The sequence below is a fragment of the Gadus macrocephalus genome, chromosome 2, assembly GCF_031168955.1.
Source record: "Gadus macrocephalus chromosome 2, ASM3116895v1".
NCBI classification, from domain to species: Eukaryota; Metazoa; Chordata; class Actinopteri; order Gadiformes; family Gadidae; genus Gadus; species Gadus macrocephalus.
Window position 1 is genome coordinate 10982218 of NC_082383.1, and position 19168 is coordinate 11001385.

A 19168-nucleotide genomic window follows, 5' to 3' on the forward strand; every position below is an offset into this window, starting at 1 on the left:
GCCTGCATGGAGAATACCATTCAAAATTCCTAGTACCTGTGTACATGGCGAAATAAAGAAAATTGAATTGAATTGAATTGAATTGATCAGCTCTGACGGGGGGATACCGAGGCGCTCCTAGGCCAGTGTTGAGATATAATCACTCCATCTAGTGCTGGGTCTTCCCGGAGGCCTCCTTCCCGCTGGACGTGCCTGGAACACCTCCCTAGGGAAGCACCCACTGGGCATTCCAAGCAGATGCTGGAACCATCTCAACCTACTCCTTTCTAAACAGAGGAGCAGCGGCTCTACCCCAAGTTCCTCACGGATGGCTGAGGTTCTCACCCTATCTATAAGGGAGACGCCAGCCACCCTCCTGAGAAAAACCGCTACTCGTTCTTTCGACCTTCAACCATCCTTCAAGACCATAGGTGAGGATAGGAGCGACGATCGATCAGTAGATCGAGAGCTTTGTCTTCCGGCTCAGCTCTCTTTTCATCACAACGGTGCGGTAAAGCGAATGCAATACCACCCCCGCTTCTCAGATTCTCTGGCCAATCTCTCGCTCCATCGTCCCCTCACTAGTGAACAAGACCCTTAGGTACTTGAACTCCTTAATTTGGGGTAAGGACTCATTCCCTACCCGGAGTAGGTAATCCACCGGTTTCCTGCTGAGAGTCATGGCCTCAGATTCAGCCGTGCTGATCCTTATCCCAGCCGATCCAGTGAGTGCTGAAGGTCACAGGCCAATGATGCCATCAGGACCCTATCATCGGCAAAAAGCAGTGATGAGATCCCCAGCCCACCGAACCAAAGAACCTCCAGAACCAAAAAACACACGACCGGAAGGGCATACTCCCATCCTTTCAAGAGTGAAGAGCAGGTTCGTGGTTCCACATCCGGGGCGGAAACCTTATTGTTCCTGTTCAATCTGAGGTTCTACAATGGGCCAAACCCTCCTTTCCAGCACCTTAGACTAGACTTTTCCAGGGAGGCTGAAGAGTGTGATTGTAATTTATTGTAATTGGCACACATTCTCTGGTCCCCCTTTTGGAACAGGGGAACCACCATCCCGGTTTGCCACTCCTTTGGCACTGTCCCGGACTCCAATGCAATGTTGAATAGGTGTGTCAGCCAAGATAGCCCCTTCACACCCAGAGTTTTCAGCATTTCTGGCTGAATCTCATCAATCCCTGGGGCTTTGCCACTTTGAAGTTGTTTGACTACCTCAGTGACATCCACAAGGGAAATTGACATAGAACCCCCATCGGCCTCAAGCTCTGCCTCCCCCATAGAGGGCATGTCAGTCGGATTCAGGAGTTCCTCAAAGTGCTCATTCCACCGACCGACTACCACCTAATTTGAGGTCAACAAAGTCCCATTCTTAATGTACACAGCTTGTACGGTTCCCCGTTCCCCCCTCCTGTGGGGGCCTGACAGTTGCATCGGTCAATATATTTGATGAAAATCTTTGTTAAAATTATGAATAATGTAGTTCAGACACTACATTGAAGGTGTACTTGTATACAGTTTAGATTAATGTGATGGACCATCTTTGAGTTTTATGAAGGCAGTGTGTGTGTGTGTGTGTGTGTGTGTGTGTGTGTGTGTGTGTGTGTGTGTGTGTGTGTGTGTGTGTGTGTGTGTGTGTGTGTGTGTGTGTGTGTGTGTGTGTGTGTGTGTGCACATGCACGTTTTGTACACGTTTTTGTATGTTTGTGTGGTATTATCAAACTAACTGAATCGAGGAGCAAGACTAATAAAGTAATACGGCCATAAATCGTTGGTTATTCTTTTCATATATTTATTGTTTTTTCCATGTCTATCTAACTCAGATATTTTCCCCAATTGAATGTTTTGTTGTTTGATGCTTCAAAGGAATGCAATTAGTCTGAATAACTATTTGTGTCCCTATTATTGTTAGCACGTGGCAAAAAAATAAACATCCCAATTTACGAGGATGTTTTTTTCTTCCTACCTACGTATTCTGATGGCAATCATGCAACAATAGGAAACTGGAAATAATGGGAGTGTCTCGTTGGTCCAAAGGAGTGGTAACGTGTTTTTTGCCCCAAATACATAAATAGCCTACCAGCAGACCACTGTGGTCGACAGCATCGGACTTCGCCAGAGTTCAGCAGTTTAAAAAAAACTGCTGTTTGGGGCATCGTCGTTTGTTTTAGTAGGGCTATTTTATGTTTGCATAACATGGTCGGGATTTTAGATGTAATCCATAATGTCAGTTCAGGCGACAGGATATTTTGTCTTGTGGATTTTTGGGAAGGAATACATAGAGAAAAGACGCAGAACACAGAGATCTTTATGTAAGTATGAAAGGATGAGAGTGAGAGGATTTTGTTAAAAGTATTCGCTGAAATAACAAACAGCCTGCTACCAAAGCCAAACGTGGAGTGAGTTGCGTGCCATAGATAGTGAATGAGACAGACAGGATCTTACAGTTACACCCCTCATGCTGTGAAATTGCTGTTTCAGTTATTTTCATGCTAAAATGTTAAACAGTTTTAGTTATTGTTGCAAATGTCATGCAGGATTAACCTCTTATTTATTTTTAAATAATGTGTTTTATGATCTCAATTACTTTAATGTTAGGATATGATTCTAGAAGACGCGCATTCATGAGGCCTATTCGGGAGAAACTAGCAAATGAAAAACTAAATGTCGTAAGTCACACGATATCTTTATGTCGCATAATTTGTTACTGTACTTCGCATCCTTTTCAACAACCGTTGTCATATCAGAATAAAACAAATGAAGTGTTAATTTCGTCGTTTGGGCCTATGCCTATAATTTATTGGTCTAATTAAACTTGAATTAATATTAGGCCAACATCGAGCATGTCTCTGGCTTATTATGAAGCACTTGTTGATAGAAATGTGTCAACAAGCGATCGGAGTTGCACGGGGACCAACTTTTGTGTTCGTCAACACACATCGCTGCGGGACGCGCGTCATCCCTGTATTTTGTAGAGCGGTTCAATGCATCTGGACGTCATGTCAATATTATTTGTGGAACAAGCAGGCCTCCACCAACTACCATAAGGTCACCCTTTCGTAACAAACTGACTACTCCATTGTCCTAAATGAACTGGGTTCTGAGTTAATACTATTAACTCCAAAAGTAGTAGTAGTTTACTTTAGTTTTAGTTGTAATTTATTTATGCGCACAATGAAAGAATACTCTAAAAGAAGACTTACATATTTAAAAATAGCATTCACATACAAGTGCAGGAGATCTGTCAAAACCCCCAGCGGACTAACGCAACTACCTACGATCTAGATTAAAAGAAAATATAAACGATTAATTTCCACTTAAGTGCCACAAAGGTGCATTACGATAGGTAGTAGTGTGTGTGTGTGTGTGTGTGTGTGTGTGTGTGTGTGTGTGTGTGTGTGTGTGTGTGTGTGTGTGTGTGTGTGTGTGTGTGTGTGTGTGTGTGTGTGTGGGCGACTGGGCGTGTGTGGGCGTGCGAGCGTGTGCGCGCGCGCGAATGCGTGCGTGTGTGTGTGTGTGTGTGTGTGTGTGTGTGTGTGTGTGTGTGTGTGTGTGTGTGTGTGTGTTTGCGTGCGTACGTGCCTGCATAATTGCCCGTGTGTTTTGTAAGGTAGGCTGGTCTTCAATCTTTTTAATTTATTAATTAAGGAATAGTTGCTTTTTGTGAGTGGTTAATCAAATTGAACTAAGTTCCCTGAAGTTCAAAAAGTCAGTGTGAGGACCACAGTTGGTGATTGTTGACTCACCAGACAAGCCTCTATCGTCACCAAAATAACTCACCGTAATAAGTCATTAAAATAAACAATCATGACAGACAACAAATAAGAAAGACACAATTGAGACTCAACAAAAGTAGTGAGTTTGAAAGAAGGCCAAAGCAAAAAAGTTAAACTTGTTGTGTCAGTTTGACTAGAAACAGAGAGGGCGGGGGTGTTGAGGTCATTCTCCCCTATTGTGGAGCTGCCCACATCCCAAGCGAATGCACTTTACAGGACAAATTTCTCTTTGTCGGACAATAAAGTTGATCTTATCTTATCTTAGTCTGACCTTAACCACACCAGACCATTGAGCAATATGTCAAGCCAAAACGGCTTTGGATTAGAATTTAAATGGTCTGTAACCTCCGTCATTTGGAGGAACTGCTATGCAGAATTTCTTAATTTCTTAGGGTTCTAGAAGTGAAGGTGTTTTAATCAAAAGGTTGTGGGTCCAAACCCCAATGTCTACTATCTACCTGTAGGAATACCAGGGTAGGATCCCTAACCCCTACCTGCTCATAAATGAAATAAAAAGATAGTTTGCATAACAATTAAATCTATGTTGTTCATGTTTGTCCCAAAGATATCCTTGCACAGGATAGGATTGCCACTTCAATACAGTTGTCAATCTTAGTATTTTTCTTGCTGGTGCTGTCGTTACCCCATGGCCAGGTTTCTGAGAAATGTTGAACTGGTTCTCCTTGATTGTTCCAATGTTTGTTGTCAACAAGGAGTCAATTAGGAGAAACGGCAGGTTGGCTGAATGCCCAGAGCCTTCAATGGAATCATTTTCTCTTAGAAGATATATAGGGAGCTTGTTGCCCATGCCAGTAGATTCATTCATACTTAGGGATGGGAATTGATAAGAATTTCACGATTCCGATTCCGATTCTGCTTATTGATCCGATTCCTTATCGATTCTCTTATCGATTCTCATTGGGTGAGAAAACAAGTATTAGTATTATTATTATATATAAGTATTATATTTGTATTATATATTGTATATATATATATTGTATTATATATAAGTATTATTATCGATTAGACAGAGATTTATTAGATGGGCCTACCTAATAAACCGTTGTAACACACAAGACCGGAAACTATAGCAACGCCGGTAAACAAACCCCGAGAAGCCCAATCCCTATGAGAGCTCCCCACGCTACGGCCATCCGGAGGGACACAGAGCTGTTGGCCGTGATATTATATATACAAATATATTATATTATATATAGAGCACCGGGAGTCGCAAACGGCAACAATCACTTTCTCCTCCATGCTGCAGTTCACCCCGGACTGCACTGCACTGAGTTCGACGGTTGAACGCTGATTGGCTCTTACGTTACACATGTCACTCAGTTGTCACACTGATTGGCTGTCATCATGCGAAATTCACGTCAAAGTTGAAATATTTCAACTTCAGCGAATTTGTCGCGGCACAAATCCTCGTGAACGCGCTCGCCTGTGCACGGCGAAAGTGTGGCACGACAAATTAAAACTTGTCGCCGGTTTTCTCTCGCGAAAAATTCGCCCGATACGCATCTCTACGTTCACTTTGTAGTTTGTATGGGATCTCATCGCTCCGTCTTGTTTGGTGTGAAAGCACAATGCGCTTCTTCCTCGGCGGCGGCATGTTTGCTGCGTTCTGAAGCAAAACAAAGCAGCGTGTTTGTGACTTCATAACGCATTTGCCACGACCGGAACCGATAAGCGGAATCGTTAAGCAGGCTTGCTAATGATTCCAAGGAATCGGTTGACTCGGCACCGGTTCTGAACAAGAACCGGTTCTCAATTCCCATCCCTATTCATACTGTGAATGCCTCAAATTATACTTGTACACTCACATAAGATCCTACAGAATTGCATTTAAGTTTCGGCCATCCATGCAAAGTGTGGAAGGTGTAAAGGAAGTGTCAAAGACCAATTATGAGCCCCTGCAATAGTTCATCGCTAACCCTTACCTCGTATCGCATAAAAGCCCCAAACAAAATTGAAGAAAGCAAAGTTAATCATTCCTTGCATCTTTCCTGTATTTCAAAGGTCTCTGAATGGAAACCTTCACAATGAATGAATACAGTTGGATGTCAGAGGCCGAGGACATGACACACAGGTCTCCGTCCTCCACGCCTCAATTGGACTACTTCTCCAACTCCAACGCCATGAACACTTCTTATCTCCCCACCAACGACACCAATGATAAAGCCTCACCCTTCTTCGGCAGCTGGTCGGTGGCCACAGCCATAATCTACATCACTGTCTTCATTGTGGGACTGCTGGGCAACACACTGGTAATCTATGTGGTGGTGCGCTATGCCAAGATGAAAACAGTGACTAACATGTATATTCTCAACTTGGCTGTGGCCGATGAACTCTACATCCTCGGCATCCCCATCCTTGGCACCCAAAGTGTACTGTCCTATTGGCTGTACGGGGAGTTCCTCTGCAAAGTGTACATGACAGCCGATGCCATGAGCCAGTTTACGTCCATCTTCTGTCTGACGGCGATGAGCATTGACCGCTATCTGGCAGTGGTGCACCCTATTCGTAGTGCCAAGTGGCGAAGGCCACAGGTGGCCAAGGTCTTCATGTGTTTGGTGTGGGTAATGTCCTTCCTGGTTGTGCTGCCAGTCACCATATACTCAGATGTCCAGGACCGGTTCAACTCCTGCAACATGAGCTGGCCTGAACCCCAAGACCTGTGGTCCACAGTCTTCATTCTCTACACGGCCATTCTGGGCTTCTTTGCTCCCCTGCTGGTCATATGTCTCTGTTACCTGCTCATTGTAATTAAGGTACGCCGTTAAATTGTTCATACTGCTGGCATTTAGCTGTTAATACCATACGATCTTAAATGTAAAGTGTTTCTATTTAATTTTTAGCTTTTCGTTTAACAGATTGACGCCAAACTCAGATCCGCTTGGCTGAGCATTGAACACCCTAGCCTATCCTGTTGAGCTGCATTATTTTGGATGAACTGTTTAAAATATTATAAAAATCCTGGTTAATCTAAAGGGGGGCATGGTCGAAGAGAGACAGTCATATGAGGGCAGTCTATCGTAGTTCCTGCTCTACAGATTTTCTCTTTTGCCAATGTATGAAGATAATCCATTCCCACTTAAATTTCTAAATTCAGGTGAGGTCGTCAAGCATGCGGGCAGGCTTGACCACACGGCGCCAGTCAGAGCGCAAGGTGACACGCATGGTGGTGATCATCGTGGTGGTGTTTGTGATGTGCTGGCTGCCGTTCTTCATCACCAACATTGTCAACCTGGTACACATCATCCCCGAGAATAGCGTCAGCGCTGTCTTCTACTTCTTCAGTGTGATCCTCACCTATGTCAACTCCTGCGCAAATCCCTTCCTCTACGGCTTCCTGTCCGACAACTTCAAGCAGAGCTTCCGGAAGGTGCTGTGTCTCCAAAAGGGGAACGGGTTGGACACCACCATTCAATCAGGGGGCACTCAGGCAGCGATCAAGAAGAATCCATCTGGAAAGCCTGGTGGTCGTCATAGCACGAATGGAAACAACACGCTAAACACAGAGGTAATATGAAGCTAGGGACATGTAGCTCATGTCACCTAACTATTCAAAGTCAGGTCCCTTTATCACAATCACATGCCCCTTTTCCACCGACAGTACCAGCTGAACTCGCCTTGGCACAGCTTGGTTTGGTTCCAGGCATGTCGTTTTTCTATCTAGAAAGTACCTCTTCAAAGTGGGCGGGTCCCGGGTCATCATAGCGCATGCGCGATACTGCGACACATACGCGACCATGCGACACATATAGACAGACAGGGTTACGTACATGAGCGTCTGCACCTCTGTCCCGGTCCACGTGAGTTCTTGCGCGCGGATCATCCATGTTCAATAATCAATCACTATTGTTGACTGATGATAGCATTTAAAGATGCCGGGTATCGGGTGCTGGGTGTTGGGTGTCAGGCTTCGACATTGCGCTAATAATTATTCGTCCAGTGGCGTCACTCTGGCCAATCAGTGGCCATCAGCCTATTAACGTCACACAAAAGTATCAGTTCAGCTCTCGGAACCGCGACGGAGGTGAGACTAAGGCCCCGTCCACACGAAGCCGATTTCATGGCGAAACCGCAAAGGTCTTGTACGGTTCAGCCTTCCGTCCACACGAAGCCAGCGAATCCGCTGACCGAAACCGCAAACTTCTGAAACCACCCTCGGAGGTGTTTTCAAATCTACCCGGTTTCGTTTTGGATTCGTGTGGACGCCTGAAACCGTAAACAATGACGTCATCGCCCCACCCCTCGACCCTCTAGCCAATGACTGTTAAGCCCGCGGAGTCTCAGAACTCACAACAACATGGATTTCTGTAGCAGAAGCAGCGCCCCTTATGGGCCTGGAATGTGTACTACAGCGTTTCTACAGATCTACCCGGTTTCGCTTGACTCCGTCTTTACGGAGATACTGCGAAACCGGATAGATCGAAACCGTAACGGTTTCGTCTGTTTCGGCTTCGTGTGGACGGGGCCTTAAAAAAGTACCAGGTACCAGATAGGCTACCTAATTTTGGCGATCAAAACACAAAAAAAGGCGGGCAGAGTCGAGGCGTGTTGAGTTGGTACTGTCGTTTGCAAAAGGTTTTGCAAGACCAAATTCCAATGAAACGATACCCCATTTCCATACATTGTGAAGCCCTCGAATAGGCAAAACATTTAACAAAAACCTGATTGGAAAGGACTCTTTGAAATTCGCTCTATTAGAAGATCAACACTTGAATAGAATATCACCTTGTTATAAGAGCTATGGTATAAAGCTAGAGTATAAAGCAAGCAAAGTTGTGTGCTATCCACACAATACCAGCCTCCTCAATTCTATAACAGCTAAACAGACAATTGTCTTTCATATCATATTGTAAATGATACAATATGATTGTGTACAGTCAGTGAGTGAAAAACAGATGTTATTACTGCAGTCTCTGTCTATCTAGCACTGCTTACCCATCCCTTCTTCATTTAGTCATATTGCTTACATTTATTATTATTTTATTATTTTATTATATCATTTATTATTGTTGCCCTAAACCTAACCCTGTCTTTGTCATTGTCCTACCAGGCAGACGTAAGTGCAACCGTCAAGGACGAGCTTTTGCCGCAGCATGAAGCAGTGGTTGATCAGACAACGTTATGAGCACGCAATCTTCAATGTTGATGGTCCTGCTATTCTGAGGTCCAAAGCCCAAGTTCAATTTTAAATTACTCCAATGACCCTAGTTCTTCCCAGCAAATCCCAAAAGTTGAAATGGGAAGCTGAAATCATGTTGAAGATTTTTCCATGGTAATTGCAAATATTATATTGAAATACTAACCTTCTCTTAAAAGGTTCCTGATGCAATTGTGTAAACGCAAAAAATAATTGTTGAACATTGTTGAACATTTTTAAACAATCAAATTCAGTTCATATTTGAATTAGGCTGTTCAACCTGCAATTAAGTGATTGTTTAGCTGTAAGAATGTTTCAAATAAGCATACATGTTTTTTGAATTTGTGTTAAACTTCTTATTTGGCCAGTAAATGTGTTCACTAAGGCACTTATTTAAAGTGTATTTTCTTCTTTTTTTCAGGCAAGAATTTTTCCATAATTAGTTAACGTTTCACAGAAAAATTTCAAGATATGTTAATTATATGCTAAATTTCATTTTAAATCTCAATCTCAGGTATTAAATAATAATGTCCTTAATATACAGTATATTCCTAAAATTAATAAATGTATTATAAGATTTATATGTTAAGGGCATTTAGGATTAAAATTATAATGGAGATTTTAAATATATTAAAAAATCAGATTTCATATTTAAGATTTAAGACACAGGTGTTGCTATACAATGATTAGGTCTACATATAAAATTTGAAAAATATTTCCTGTGAAAAGGTTATCTATTATGATGACCTTTCATATTAAGTAACCTTTTCCCTGTGAAAAGGTTATTTAAAGATTGTAATTTTAAAACAGGGAGTATTATCAAACGTCAAAATTTTATTCAAGACCAAGCAGTGGCAACTTTAATGTTTCACGTCCATCATCCTTTTGTTTGTTTCAGTTTAGTAGTTTCTGGGGGGGGGAGGGAAATCAACTTTCAATAAATGAATATTAAAAATTATATTAAGAAATTTTAGGTTGTATCAATGCTGCGCTACAAACAATGAAAGTCCTATGCACACCTGTTTTTGATACTATCAATAACATTATCCCTTCTTGATTTAACAGATTGCTTGTTACACGGGTTAAATCTTAAAGCATCGTCTTACATTAAATCATAAAAAAATATTTCCTCTGGTTAGTTCCCTTTATTAAATCTTTTTTTTCTTTAACTGCTCAGGAGTTGACAGCATGTTTTTTTGACAGCCAATTTTTTCGATCTTTGCCACACTCTTTTTGCTAAAAATGACTCAACAGTGTGGATAACATGATGCTGAAAAACGCTGCTAAAAAAAGGTTTTTAGATCTGTCCCTAGCTCAGTGAGAAGAATGCATACGTTATGTTGTGGGAAACCACAGTTTGATCTGACAACACCTCTCTCTCCCTTTCTCTCTCTCTGGTCCTCTGCCCCCTATCCACGCTTTATTTACTGACAACCTGGTTATATGGCAGCCTGTTGCGGGGACAAACAGGCCAACTGCAACCCCTGCTCAAAACATTAATCCCCTCCATTATTTGTGGCCAACTTATTTTTCTTTCCATGTACAGGAAAAAAAGTTATGATGTATGAGGTGAGTTATGACAGTAAGACCTGCTTCCTGTTCCTGTAACACAAACATTTTGCCTATTTGTTCGTGCCTCAGAAGGTTGTATTTTTCTCAGAGCTGTGATTGAGCTATGGATTGTCAGGGTGGGCAAATTAATCATATATGTCATATTTGTAAGGATGAAACAAAACAACAGCTGAACCCAAACTAATTATAGTGAACATATTTGTTAAATTTCCAATCCGATTGTACTTTATTTGCTTGATATATATGGATGTCGGTTCTTCTGCATTTTACATTTGCATTTCCTGTATCACCTCCTAGATACTTGTATGTACCACAAGGCTTCTCACAACTAGTCATATGTACCATGTGATGTTCTCCTGAGGAAAAATGTGTCTACCAATGGTAGATGTCATTTGGGGTAATTTTTTTTCCAGAAACCTCTTAGAGTAACGTTGTGGCGCAAGCATTGGAACATTTGGGTTCAATATGCTATGGATATATGTGTGTATTTGTATGGATGTTGAAATATATATATATATATATATATATATATATATATATATATATATATATATATATAACAAATGTTTGGTAAATAAAATACATACAAACATAATTCTCCCCGTTGATAAAAAAACAACAACACAAGAAACCCATGGAGCGGGGCCAAATCATCTGTCAAGAAAAGCAGCGTGATTGGCTCCAAAACCTCTATAAGTGAGGTTATAGACTTACATTGTACAGGAGACATCGTTCTACAGCTGGAGTCATAATTCTAGTTGAGAGGCTTGGTTCACGATTTGGGAATGAAAAACTAATCTTGAATCGTTTAGCCATGCTGAAAATATGCTTTTTTTTTTGTTGGTAAAAATGGGTCCAAGTCACTATGCTAAGGATGGATTGTTCCACCTGTACAATTTAATTGTATTGCCTTATTGACCTTGCTAGATAGCATCTATCATTAAATCAATAAGCTTGAGCAGCATCAACCATGTGACAAGAGGTAAACAAAGACATGCAAGATAACAGCATAGCACTCCACAAAGTGCTATGCTGTTGATTTTGATCTTCCAGACAAAGTCCATTTATCTCGCTAATTGTTTTTTTCAAAAAAGAATTAACCTGGTATGATCGATTACAACAACCACCAAGCAAACAAACAGGATTATCTGTTATCAAAAAAAGTAGTTCAGTGAATATATCCAAATAATCATCTAAGTCACCAAGTCTACTGTTTAGATGTCTGGAAACATAAATCGAATCCACCGCAAACATTAAAGGGGACATATTATGAACACTTTTTGGGGATGTTGTTTTGGGTCTCTGGTGCTTCCACACTCATACAAACTTTAAAATAAGTACGTACATGATTTTTTGAGTGAGATATTTCTGAAAGTACAGTTACCGAACGAGCGAGTCAGTTTCATTGCCCCCTCCTATGTAGGAAGGGGGCACATTTGAATATTCCCACCCACTTCCCCACCCCCTCCAATCAGAGCATAGATGCGATTATGTAGACCAGCGGCGAGCGATGGGCGGCGACGTTCGCGCATTTCAGAAGCAGGCAGATTCCATACAAAAATAGATGTCTAATTTGTGAGTTTGCCATGTGACTCCCTGGCAGGGTGTCCGGCGGGGCTGCCGGACTGCCGCTGAAGCTCTGGCGGCAGCCCGGCAGCTCCGGCGGGAGGAGCTCGGCGGTAGTCCGTCCGCTCAGCTCCTGGAGTGCAATCCCTTCCTCCTCCATGTCGCAGTTCAATCTGGACTTCAGAGAGTCAAAGCCAAAGTTGCTTTCCCTCAATTCTTCTCAACCATGGCCGGGATAACCCCCACCACGTGTCTTTCTTATTTTGGAAGTACCAGAGACGTCAGACTCAGTCTTTATGATTCATAATATCATCCGAGGCGCACATAGCATTTTGTGATATTAGATATTAGATTAAATAGATACCTATATATTACATTAATATATAATAATATAGTATAATACTTTATTTCACGAAAACTTCTCAATGCCATGAAACGCTCCGTTCACTTGCATGGGCCCTTCACAACTTCGGCGGTGAATTATATTTGATAATTCACCGTTGCTAAGTATAATTGACCGCTGTCAAGGAAAACAAAGGATTTTTGCCTCAAATGACATCTTTGGTATCTCTCTGCAAGTAGTCCGGTAACTTGTCAACCCCAGCGTCTTTGGTTGCTAAGCGACGTCAAAGTCTTTGGCGGACTATTTCTCTGCTGATCAACACTACGAATGCTGGTAACAAATAAATTGTAAAAAGGCACACCATGTGAAGTTATTTTTTCGTTTTGGCAAGTAGCTGTGTAATAAGCGGGATAATGTATAGAACGCGCCGGTCATTATCGACAATAAGCCCCTTCAGGGATGTGTTGCATGGAATTCCGTCTGCACCTTTCATTGAAACGAACACTGATGATTGATTTTTGGGTATTACTAAGTGTGGAAGATGTAATGTGCCCCCTTCATTGGCTGAGCAGTTTAAATCTTTGAGGGCCCATCATTTTGCTGTGACAAGACATTCATTCCCTCTATTCTCTGGAAACAAGTGAGGCGTATCAATATTTCACTGATGAGACGAAACTTTCTGCTGACGGAGGGGATTTTTCTTTTTTATGAGCTATTATTTTATGAAGTACTACCTAGCATTATCAACGAACCGATTTAGCATGTCAAATTAAACTAATAAGCCCCAATCAGTTTGCTAGCTCGTTTACCAGAACCCCAATATATACTGCGTGTGTGTGTGTGTGTGTGTGTGTGTGTGTGTGTGTGTGTGTGTGTGTGTGTGTGTGTGTGTGTGTGTTGTGGCATCCCGCCACGTGGTCCTCGGCCTGGACCGGCCCGGGGTACCGTGGAGGACGGGGTGTACCACCCCCACCCACCAGCCGGCGATGGAGAGCAGCCCTTTCGGCACCCCAATCAGGGTGATTGGGGGACACCTGGCCGAAAGCACCGGAGCCATCTTAAAAGGAGGACCAGCACAGCACAGCACGGCTCGGGAGACCAGGGACAAGGACGTAGTAAGCGCTCTGGTCCACGAGCGGCTAGAGGCTCACGGAGACCCTAGAGACCGCGTCTGCATTGTCTGATTTAAGTTGTCTGCAATAAATGCCTGCCATGGCTAAAAACCCTACGCCAAGCGAGTTTTGTCAGTGGAACCCGGCTCATTTGGGTAGCGGGTTACCACTGTGTGTGTGTGTGTGTGTGTGTGTGTGTGTGTGCGGGCAAGATGCTATCCTTCAAGCAATTACGGATCTAAGGATTGAACTACTCATCAGAGCCGAGGCACAAGCCATCGAAATTCGCAATCAGTTCGACCAGCTCAGAACAGAACAGAAGGTGTCATTCCCCGAGAAACCGTTGCATAAACGAGCGAATCTGAAAAGCCTCACCAACTGACGTCATTTGGTGAATTAGTATTCATGGCCTGGCCCACCATGGCTTGCGCGGCCCACGGGAAGACAGGATTGACTTTGCAGCCAGGTGACACAGCAATGTGCTGCTTACATTGCGGAACAAGTTCGTACCTGTGCTATTTGTGGCGACAACAAATCAACGATGCATCTCTTCGCCAAGAAAGAAGAGTTGAGGGAAGTACCGGGCACTCCCACAACTCCTGCCGCTGTGCCCCGGCTCGGGCATCGTGGCCTTGGCACCACCATCGGGTACTACGGCCGGGGCACGGGGGTAGTCGTGGCAGTCGGGAGTCGCGGGAGTGCCCGGGCCGCGGTCACAGGGAATGATGGCCAATCCAACCATGCTCAACATGCTCTCTCTCTCTCTCTCTCTCTCTCTCTCTCTCTCTCTCTCTCTCTCTCTCTCTCTGTGTCTCTCTCTCTCTCTCTGTGTCTCTCTGTGTGTCTCTCTGGAAATTTAATTGGTTTTATTACTGTGACGGACAGTGCTGTTAGCCAATCACTTGGCTAAAAAAGAGAGACACATTTGCATGTCATGAATATTCAGGAGTAAGTGCCAAAATCATGTCGTTCCTCCTCCCCCACACTAGAACAGCGTGAAAAAGGGAAAACCAGGGCATTTTTTTCACCAAAACCGACTCACGGGGCATTCATTGCTACTTGTGAGCACCGCAAAATTAATGAAAAAACTATGCAATGGCACTAAGGTAGCAATGATAATGCTAATGCCAAAAGTGAGGATCTGGAAAAACGGTTGGTCAAACTCGAATCTGCAGCCAACGGCCATTCCGATTTGATGACGCAATTAATAATTGAAATATATAGTGACATTAATATACTGGCAGTAGACATTATTAGGCTGTGGAAATAATATGAGTTTGCTTTGGAATGTAACAAGACATTTGTGGACGAGGAATAACTAATGTAATAGATGTTATCTTGATTTTCATAAATGTAGCCAAATAATAAATAACGAAGAAAATGCATTTTTTTTAAATAATGTATTTGACGTTTCATCGTAGTATAACCTTAATAACCACTAGGGGTCAATGTTGAGTTATATACGTTCCTCAAGTTTAATGGGGGTGGCGCTATTGCACACAAATCCCTGACCCTGTTCAGATGGTAATTTAATCCATATTTGACAACCAGTTGTAATGCTTCAAGGTAATGAGGACAGGAGTGATGGACAGAAGTGCCCAGCCGTTCTTTCTTGCCTTTTGGAACCATGCAGGTTTTCACTGTAGTCGAGTAATCGGTCGTTCTTTTTAACCATGATGAGGAGGATGGGGTTATGATAACTGAAGTCTGAACCACCACGGATCGATTTCGAAGTCGCCAGTTTACGGTTCGCTCGTTTTTTAGCACTCGCACAAGAACGCATGACTTGTTGCTCTGCTTTTCACGCTAGTTTTATTGCATGAATTTCGATGGAATTTACACGCTCGGAGTTATAGCCTATTCGGGGGTTGCGAATGATTAATGTTTAACAACAGCGTAGTTCGTTATGATAAAAAAGCGTAGGCTTGTGACATGGTGGGGGGTTCGATCTGCTAGAGTTTGACTTGCGTGTGGGGTTCCACATTATAAACTTATCGGCGTCTTGATAAACTTTGAACGAGCGCGAGTGCGAGGGAGCTTTGAGACAGCGGGGGAAATGGCTGAGGATGAGAAACCACGGCTCTGCTGTATGACGAAGGGGGAGAACGGGTATGGATTTCACTTGCACGGCGAAAAGGGAAAGAGCGGGCAATACATTCGGAAAGTGGAGGCCGGGACAGCGGCAGAAGTGTCGGGACTGCGCGCTGGGGATCGCGTCATTCAGGTGAACGGAGAGAATGTGGAGAAAGAGACGCACCACAAAGTAAGTATAGCCTACCTATTGTCAGTGTTATTCAAATGAATTGCCTACATTCTTACATACAACTTAGACTTACAAGTCCATTTATATTACTTTCTTGAGTTATAAACGCACTATTCAACTAAAAACTCCACCAGGTCAACTAAAGCGACTAAGAGGTTACTATAATTTATATAGGACTATAAATTGAACACTGGAACTTTCAATGATATTCATTTCATGAATGGACGGTTCTGCCAGTTCCATCCTTATCCTGTGTTGTTGTTCCGTCGTTTAAGACTCGGGCCCAACGTGTTCTCTGCTGCTGTGTTTTCCTCGGCAGTATTATATGGAAGACCAATTATAGAGTCGAAGCAATGTGTTGACGTTATGAACGTAGGCTTACGACATAGCTGTGTCATGCTGGGTGTATTTTGTTGACCGGAGATATTGATGTGGTTATGTGTTAATTTCGTGTTTTTTGTTGGTTTCTCTTCTGCTAGTATACCGATGGCAGTTTTTAGGTAGCAGCGTGAGCACTGCTTGCGTGATTATTTTGTGATCTACGTGTATTGCATTTAATAATATACAATAGCCTACATGTGTATGATACATATTTTTGAAAGGGAAATACAAACCGTGAAGAGGTTGCTATTAGGCTATCTGGTGTGTCTGTGTGTGTGACCCAATGAATTGGGGAGTTTAGCCTACCATAATGGGCTGTTCTGGAGAAGCAATGTAAATGTTGTTGTCGCTTGTTTTGAAAATGTTATCCTTGAATTCAAACATAATTTCACTATCTCTCTCCTCTCTTTACTGTTTTACTATCATTTCATTTATCAGACAATTTGATCCACTGCGACTTACAGTGAATACAGAGACAGTTCATTACCGAAGAGGTGTAGGCTTCTTGCTCATTGACAACCCTAACCCTGTAGGCCCAAGTAGACCAGCTCTATTTATTTACAATTTAATCAATTCAGGAAAGTGATTTATCCAAAGCCACTCAGAATGCTTTCAGAAACGAGGAGGAGGTTTCAGCCTCTTGCTTGAAGGTGCCTAAAGACAGACTGCATTCCTCGGGCATTTGAACCACAAGACCTCAACCCAATCCAGCTGGCAGCAAACCACCTAGCCACGACATAAACCCCTACATCCTTCTCTTCGCTGTCACCTTCCTCATGTTGCTCCCTTAAACCTAATTTAAAATTGCTGTGTGCGATCTGCTTGAACACTCATCTCCTTTGTCCTCTGCCCTGGTGCGCAGGTGGTCCAGAGGATCAAGGCGCTGGAAGGGGAGACCAGGCTGCTGGTGGTGGACCGCAGGACAGACGAGCTCCTGCGCAGCCTCCGCCTCACGGCTACCGAGGAGATGGCTGTGAGGGTGCCCGCCCTCGCCCCCGCCCACGCCCCCGCCCCCGCCTCCACATCCTCGTCTCCCCCGGGGTCGCCCCTGGGGTCGCCCCGCAGCCCAGGGGGGAAGAAGAGGGAGAATGGCTCCGTGCCAAAGCAGGGGCAGGGGGGCCCCGGGGCCCAGGGCACCAAGCCCAGGAGGTCGGCCTCGAGGGCCGCCAAGAAGGTAACTGACGGGGGTTGGGGGCTGGTTCTCTCTCCTCTGTGGTTCTCTGGATCTCAGGTTCCCTCTTCTCTGGTTCTCCCATCTCTGGTTCTCTGGTTCTCTGTTATATTGTTCTCTTTTTCGCCGGTTCCCTCTTCTCTGGTTCTCTCTTCCCTGGTTCTCTAGTTCTCTGTTATATTGTTCTCGTTTTCGCAGGTTCTCTCTTATCTGGTTCTCTGGTTCTCTCTTCCCTGGTTCTCTGGTTCTCTGTTATATTGTTCTCGTTTTCGCAGGTTCTCTCTTATCTGGTTCTCTGGTTCCCTCTTCCCTGGTTCTCTGGTTCTCTGTTATATTGTTCTCGTTTTCGCAGGTTCTCTCTTATCTGGTTCTCTGGTTCTCTCTTCCCTGGTTCTCTGGTTCTCTGTTATATTGTTCTCGTTTTCACAGGTTCTCTCTTATCTGGTTCTCTGGTTCCCTCTTCCCTGGTTCTCTGGTTCTCTGTTATATTGTTCTCGTTTTCGCAGGTTCTCTGGTTCCCTCTTCTCTGGTTCCCTCTTCTCTGGTTCTCTGGTTCCCTCTTCTCTGGTTCTCTGGTTCCCTCTTCTCTGGTTCTCTGGTTCCCCCTTCTCTGGTTCCCCCTTCTCTAGTTTTCTCTTCCCTGGTTGTTTCTGAGTTTCTCTCTCTCAGTAGAAGTAGAAAACTTTATTGTCCCCGTGGGGCGGCACAGTCGCACTTCATGACAGGACATTAGACATATGACACAAACAGACCATACATCAGACACCGACAGACATACCATGAAGAACATACATCACACACTACTATACACTATACACCCTTGGATATGACCAGGCCAGCTGGAAATAGCTTATTTTGACTGATTTTATGGCTTGTGGTACAAAAGAGAATTTGGATCTGTTCTTGGTCATGAGGGGTAGGCAGAAACGACGAACAGATAGCACTCACTCTCCGTCTCTTTCACCCCGATAGGTAAGGGTGCTTTGTATCCTTAGTGGACTTATTTTCTTATATTTTCAAGTGTCACAATACCATGATACACTGAGTCTTAGCACAGTGGGAATCAAACCATTAACCCTGGAAGGGCCATATAATCTATACGGCTTAGCTATAGAGACTCAGAACCGTTTGTTTATTGTCATTTCTTTTCATTTTGTGTTTCTTAGCCCAGCAATGAATTTAATGTCTGTGGAATGGTATCAGATTTGTCTCCTGTCTACTGCTGCCCTACATCACAACGCCTCCACAAATTAGTGCGGAATCTGGTTCTGTTCCAGAAGGGGAAAAAATAATAAAAAGCTTTTGCAGTGGATTGCAGCTGCCATAATCAGCTCATGGTATGAAGGGAAACATGACAAGCAGATCATTTTCTTTCTTGTCTAAAACATCTCAAGTACCTTAAACTGCTGTTGGTCATCTTAAAGTGCCACTAGAATGCATTTCTGTGTCAAGGGCCATTATGCAGTGCCAAAGTATTTCATTTTTTCCTCTCTTTCATGAAAATATAATTGTTTAATTCTTGTGATTTTATGTATTTTCTTTTCATCTTCAATACATGAATACTGCCTCTTTCGATACACAACCAAGTATGATGCATCTCTCCAATGCTATTTGAAATTGGGTAAGCATTAGCATAGCAACATCAGGCATGGTAGTCCATGTCAGAAAGGTCTGGATCTGGATGTAAAACAATCCAAAATTACATTTATATTATTCCACCTTAGACTCTAAGACGCAAAGTGTAAATGTAAATATTCCATAATAATAAAGCCCTTTGAACTGAGTTTCACTTATCATCTCTTTCAAAATATTACTTCATGTTGACGGAAGGGACCGGA

The 19168-nt window shown here is 43.2% G+C and overlaps 2 protein-coding genes across 2 annotated transcripts in view; both read left to right on the top strand.

Annotated features, from left to right (window-relative positions):
* The first annotated feature begins 2044 nt into the window (after positions 1 to 2044).
* Positions 2045 to 10701, top strand: LOC132449065 (somatostatin receptor type 5-like). Its single transcript, XM_060040658.1, has 5 exons — positions 2045 to 2303; positions 5790 to 6541; positions 6883 to 7293; positions 8836 to 9651; positions 9704 to 10701. The coding sequence occupies exons 2-4, from the start codon at positions 5798 to 5800 to the stop codon at positions 8908 to 8910; spliced, it is 1230 nt and encodes a 409-aa protein (XP_059896641.1). The 5' UTR covers positions 2045 to 2303; positions 5790 to 5797; the 3' UTR covers positions 8911 to 9651; positions 9704 to 10701.
* A 4333-nt stretch (positions 10702 to 15034) lies between these two features.
* Positions 15035 to 19168, top strand: part of LOC132449072 (Na(+)/H(+) exchange regulatory cofactor NHE-RF2) — a 29657-nt gene continuing 25523 nt past the window's right edge. The window contains exons 1-2 of the mRNA XM_060040671.1: positions 15035 to 15778; positions 17022 to 17333. Of these exons, the coding sequence (XP_059896654.1) occupies positions 15572 to 15778; positions 17022 to 17333 (519 nt within the window). The 5' untranslated portion in view covers positions 15035 to 15571. The remainder of the gene's footprint in view (positions 15779 to 17021; positions 17334 to 19168) is intronic.

What these genes read in the sequence shown, in the direction of transcription:
- LOC132449065 (XM_060040658.1), top strand. Translation starts at nt 5,798, where the DNA reads ATGGAAACCTTCACAATGAATGAATACAGTTGGATGTCAGAGGCCGAG. An exon ending in ACCTGCTCATTGTAATTAAG is followed by an intron (nt 6,542 to 6,882) that starts GTACGCCGTTAA and finishes TTCTAAATTCAG; the next exon opens with GTGAGGTCGTCAAGCATGCG. An exon ending in ACAACACGCTAAACACAGAG is followed by an intron (nt 7,294 to 8,835) that starts GTAATATGAAGC and finishes TTGTCCTACCAG; the next exon opens with GCAGACGTAAGTGCAACCGT.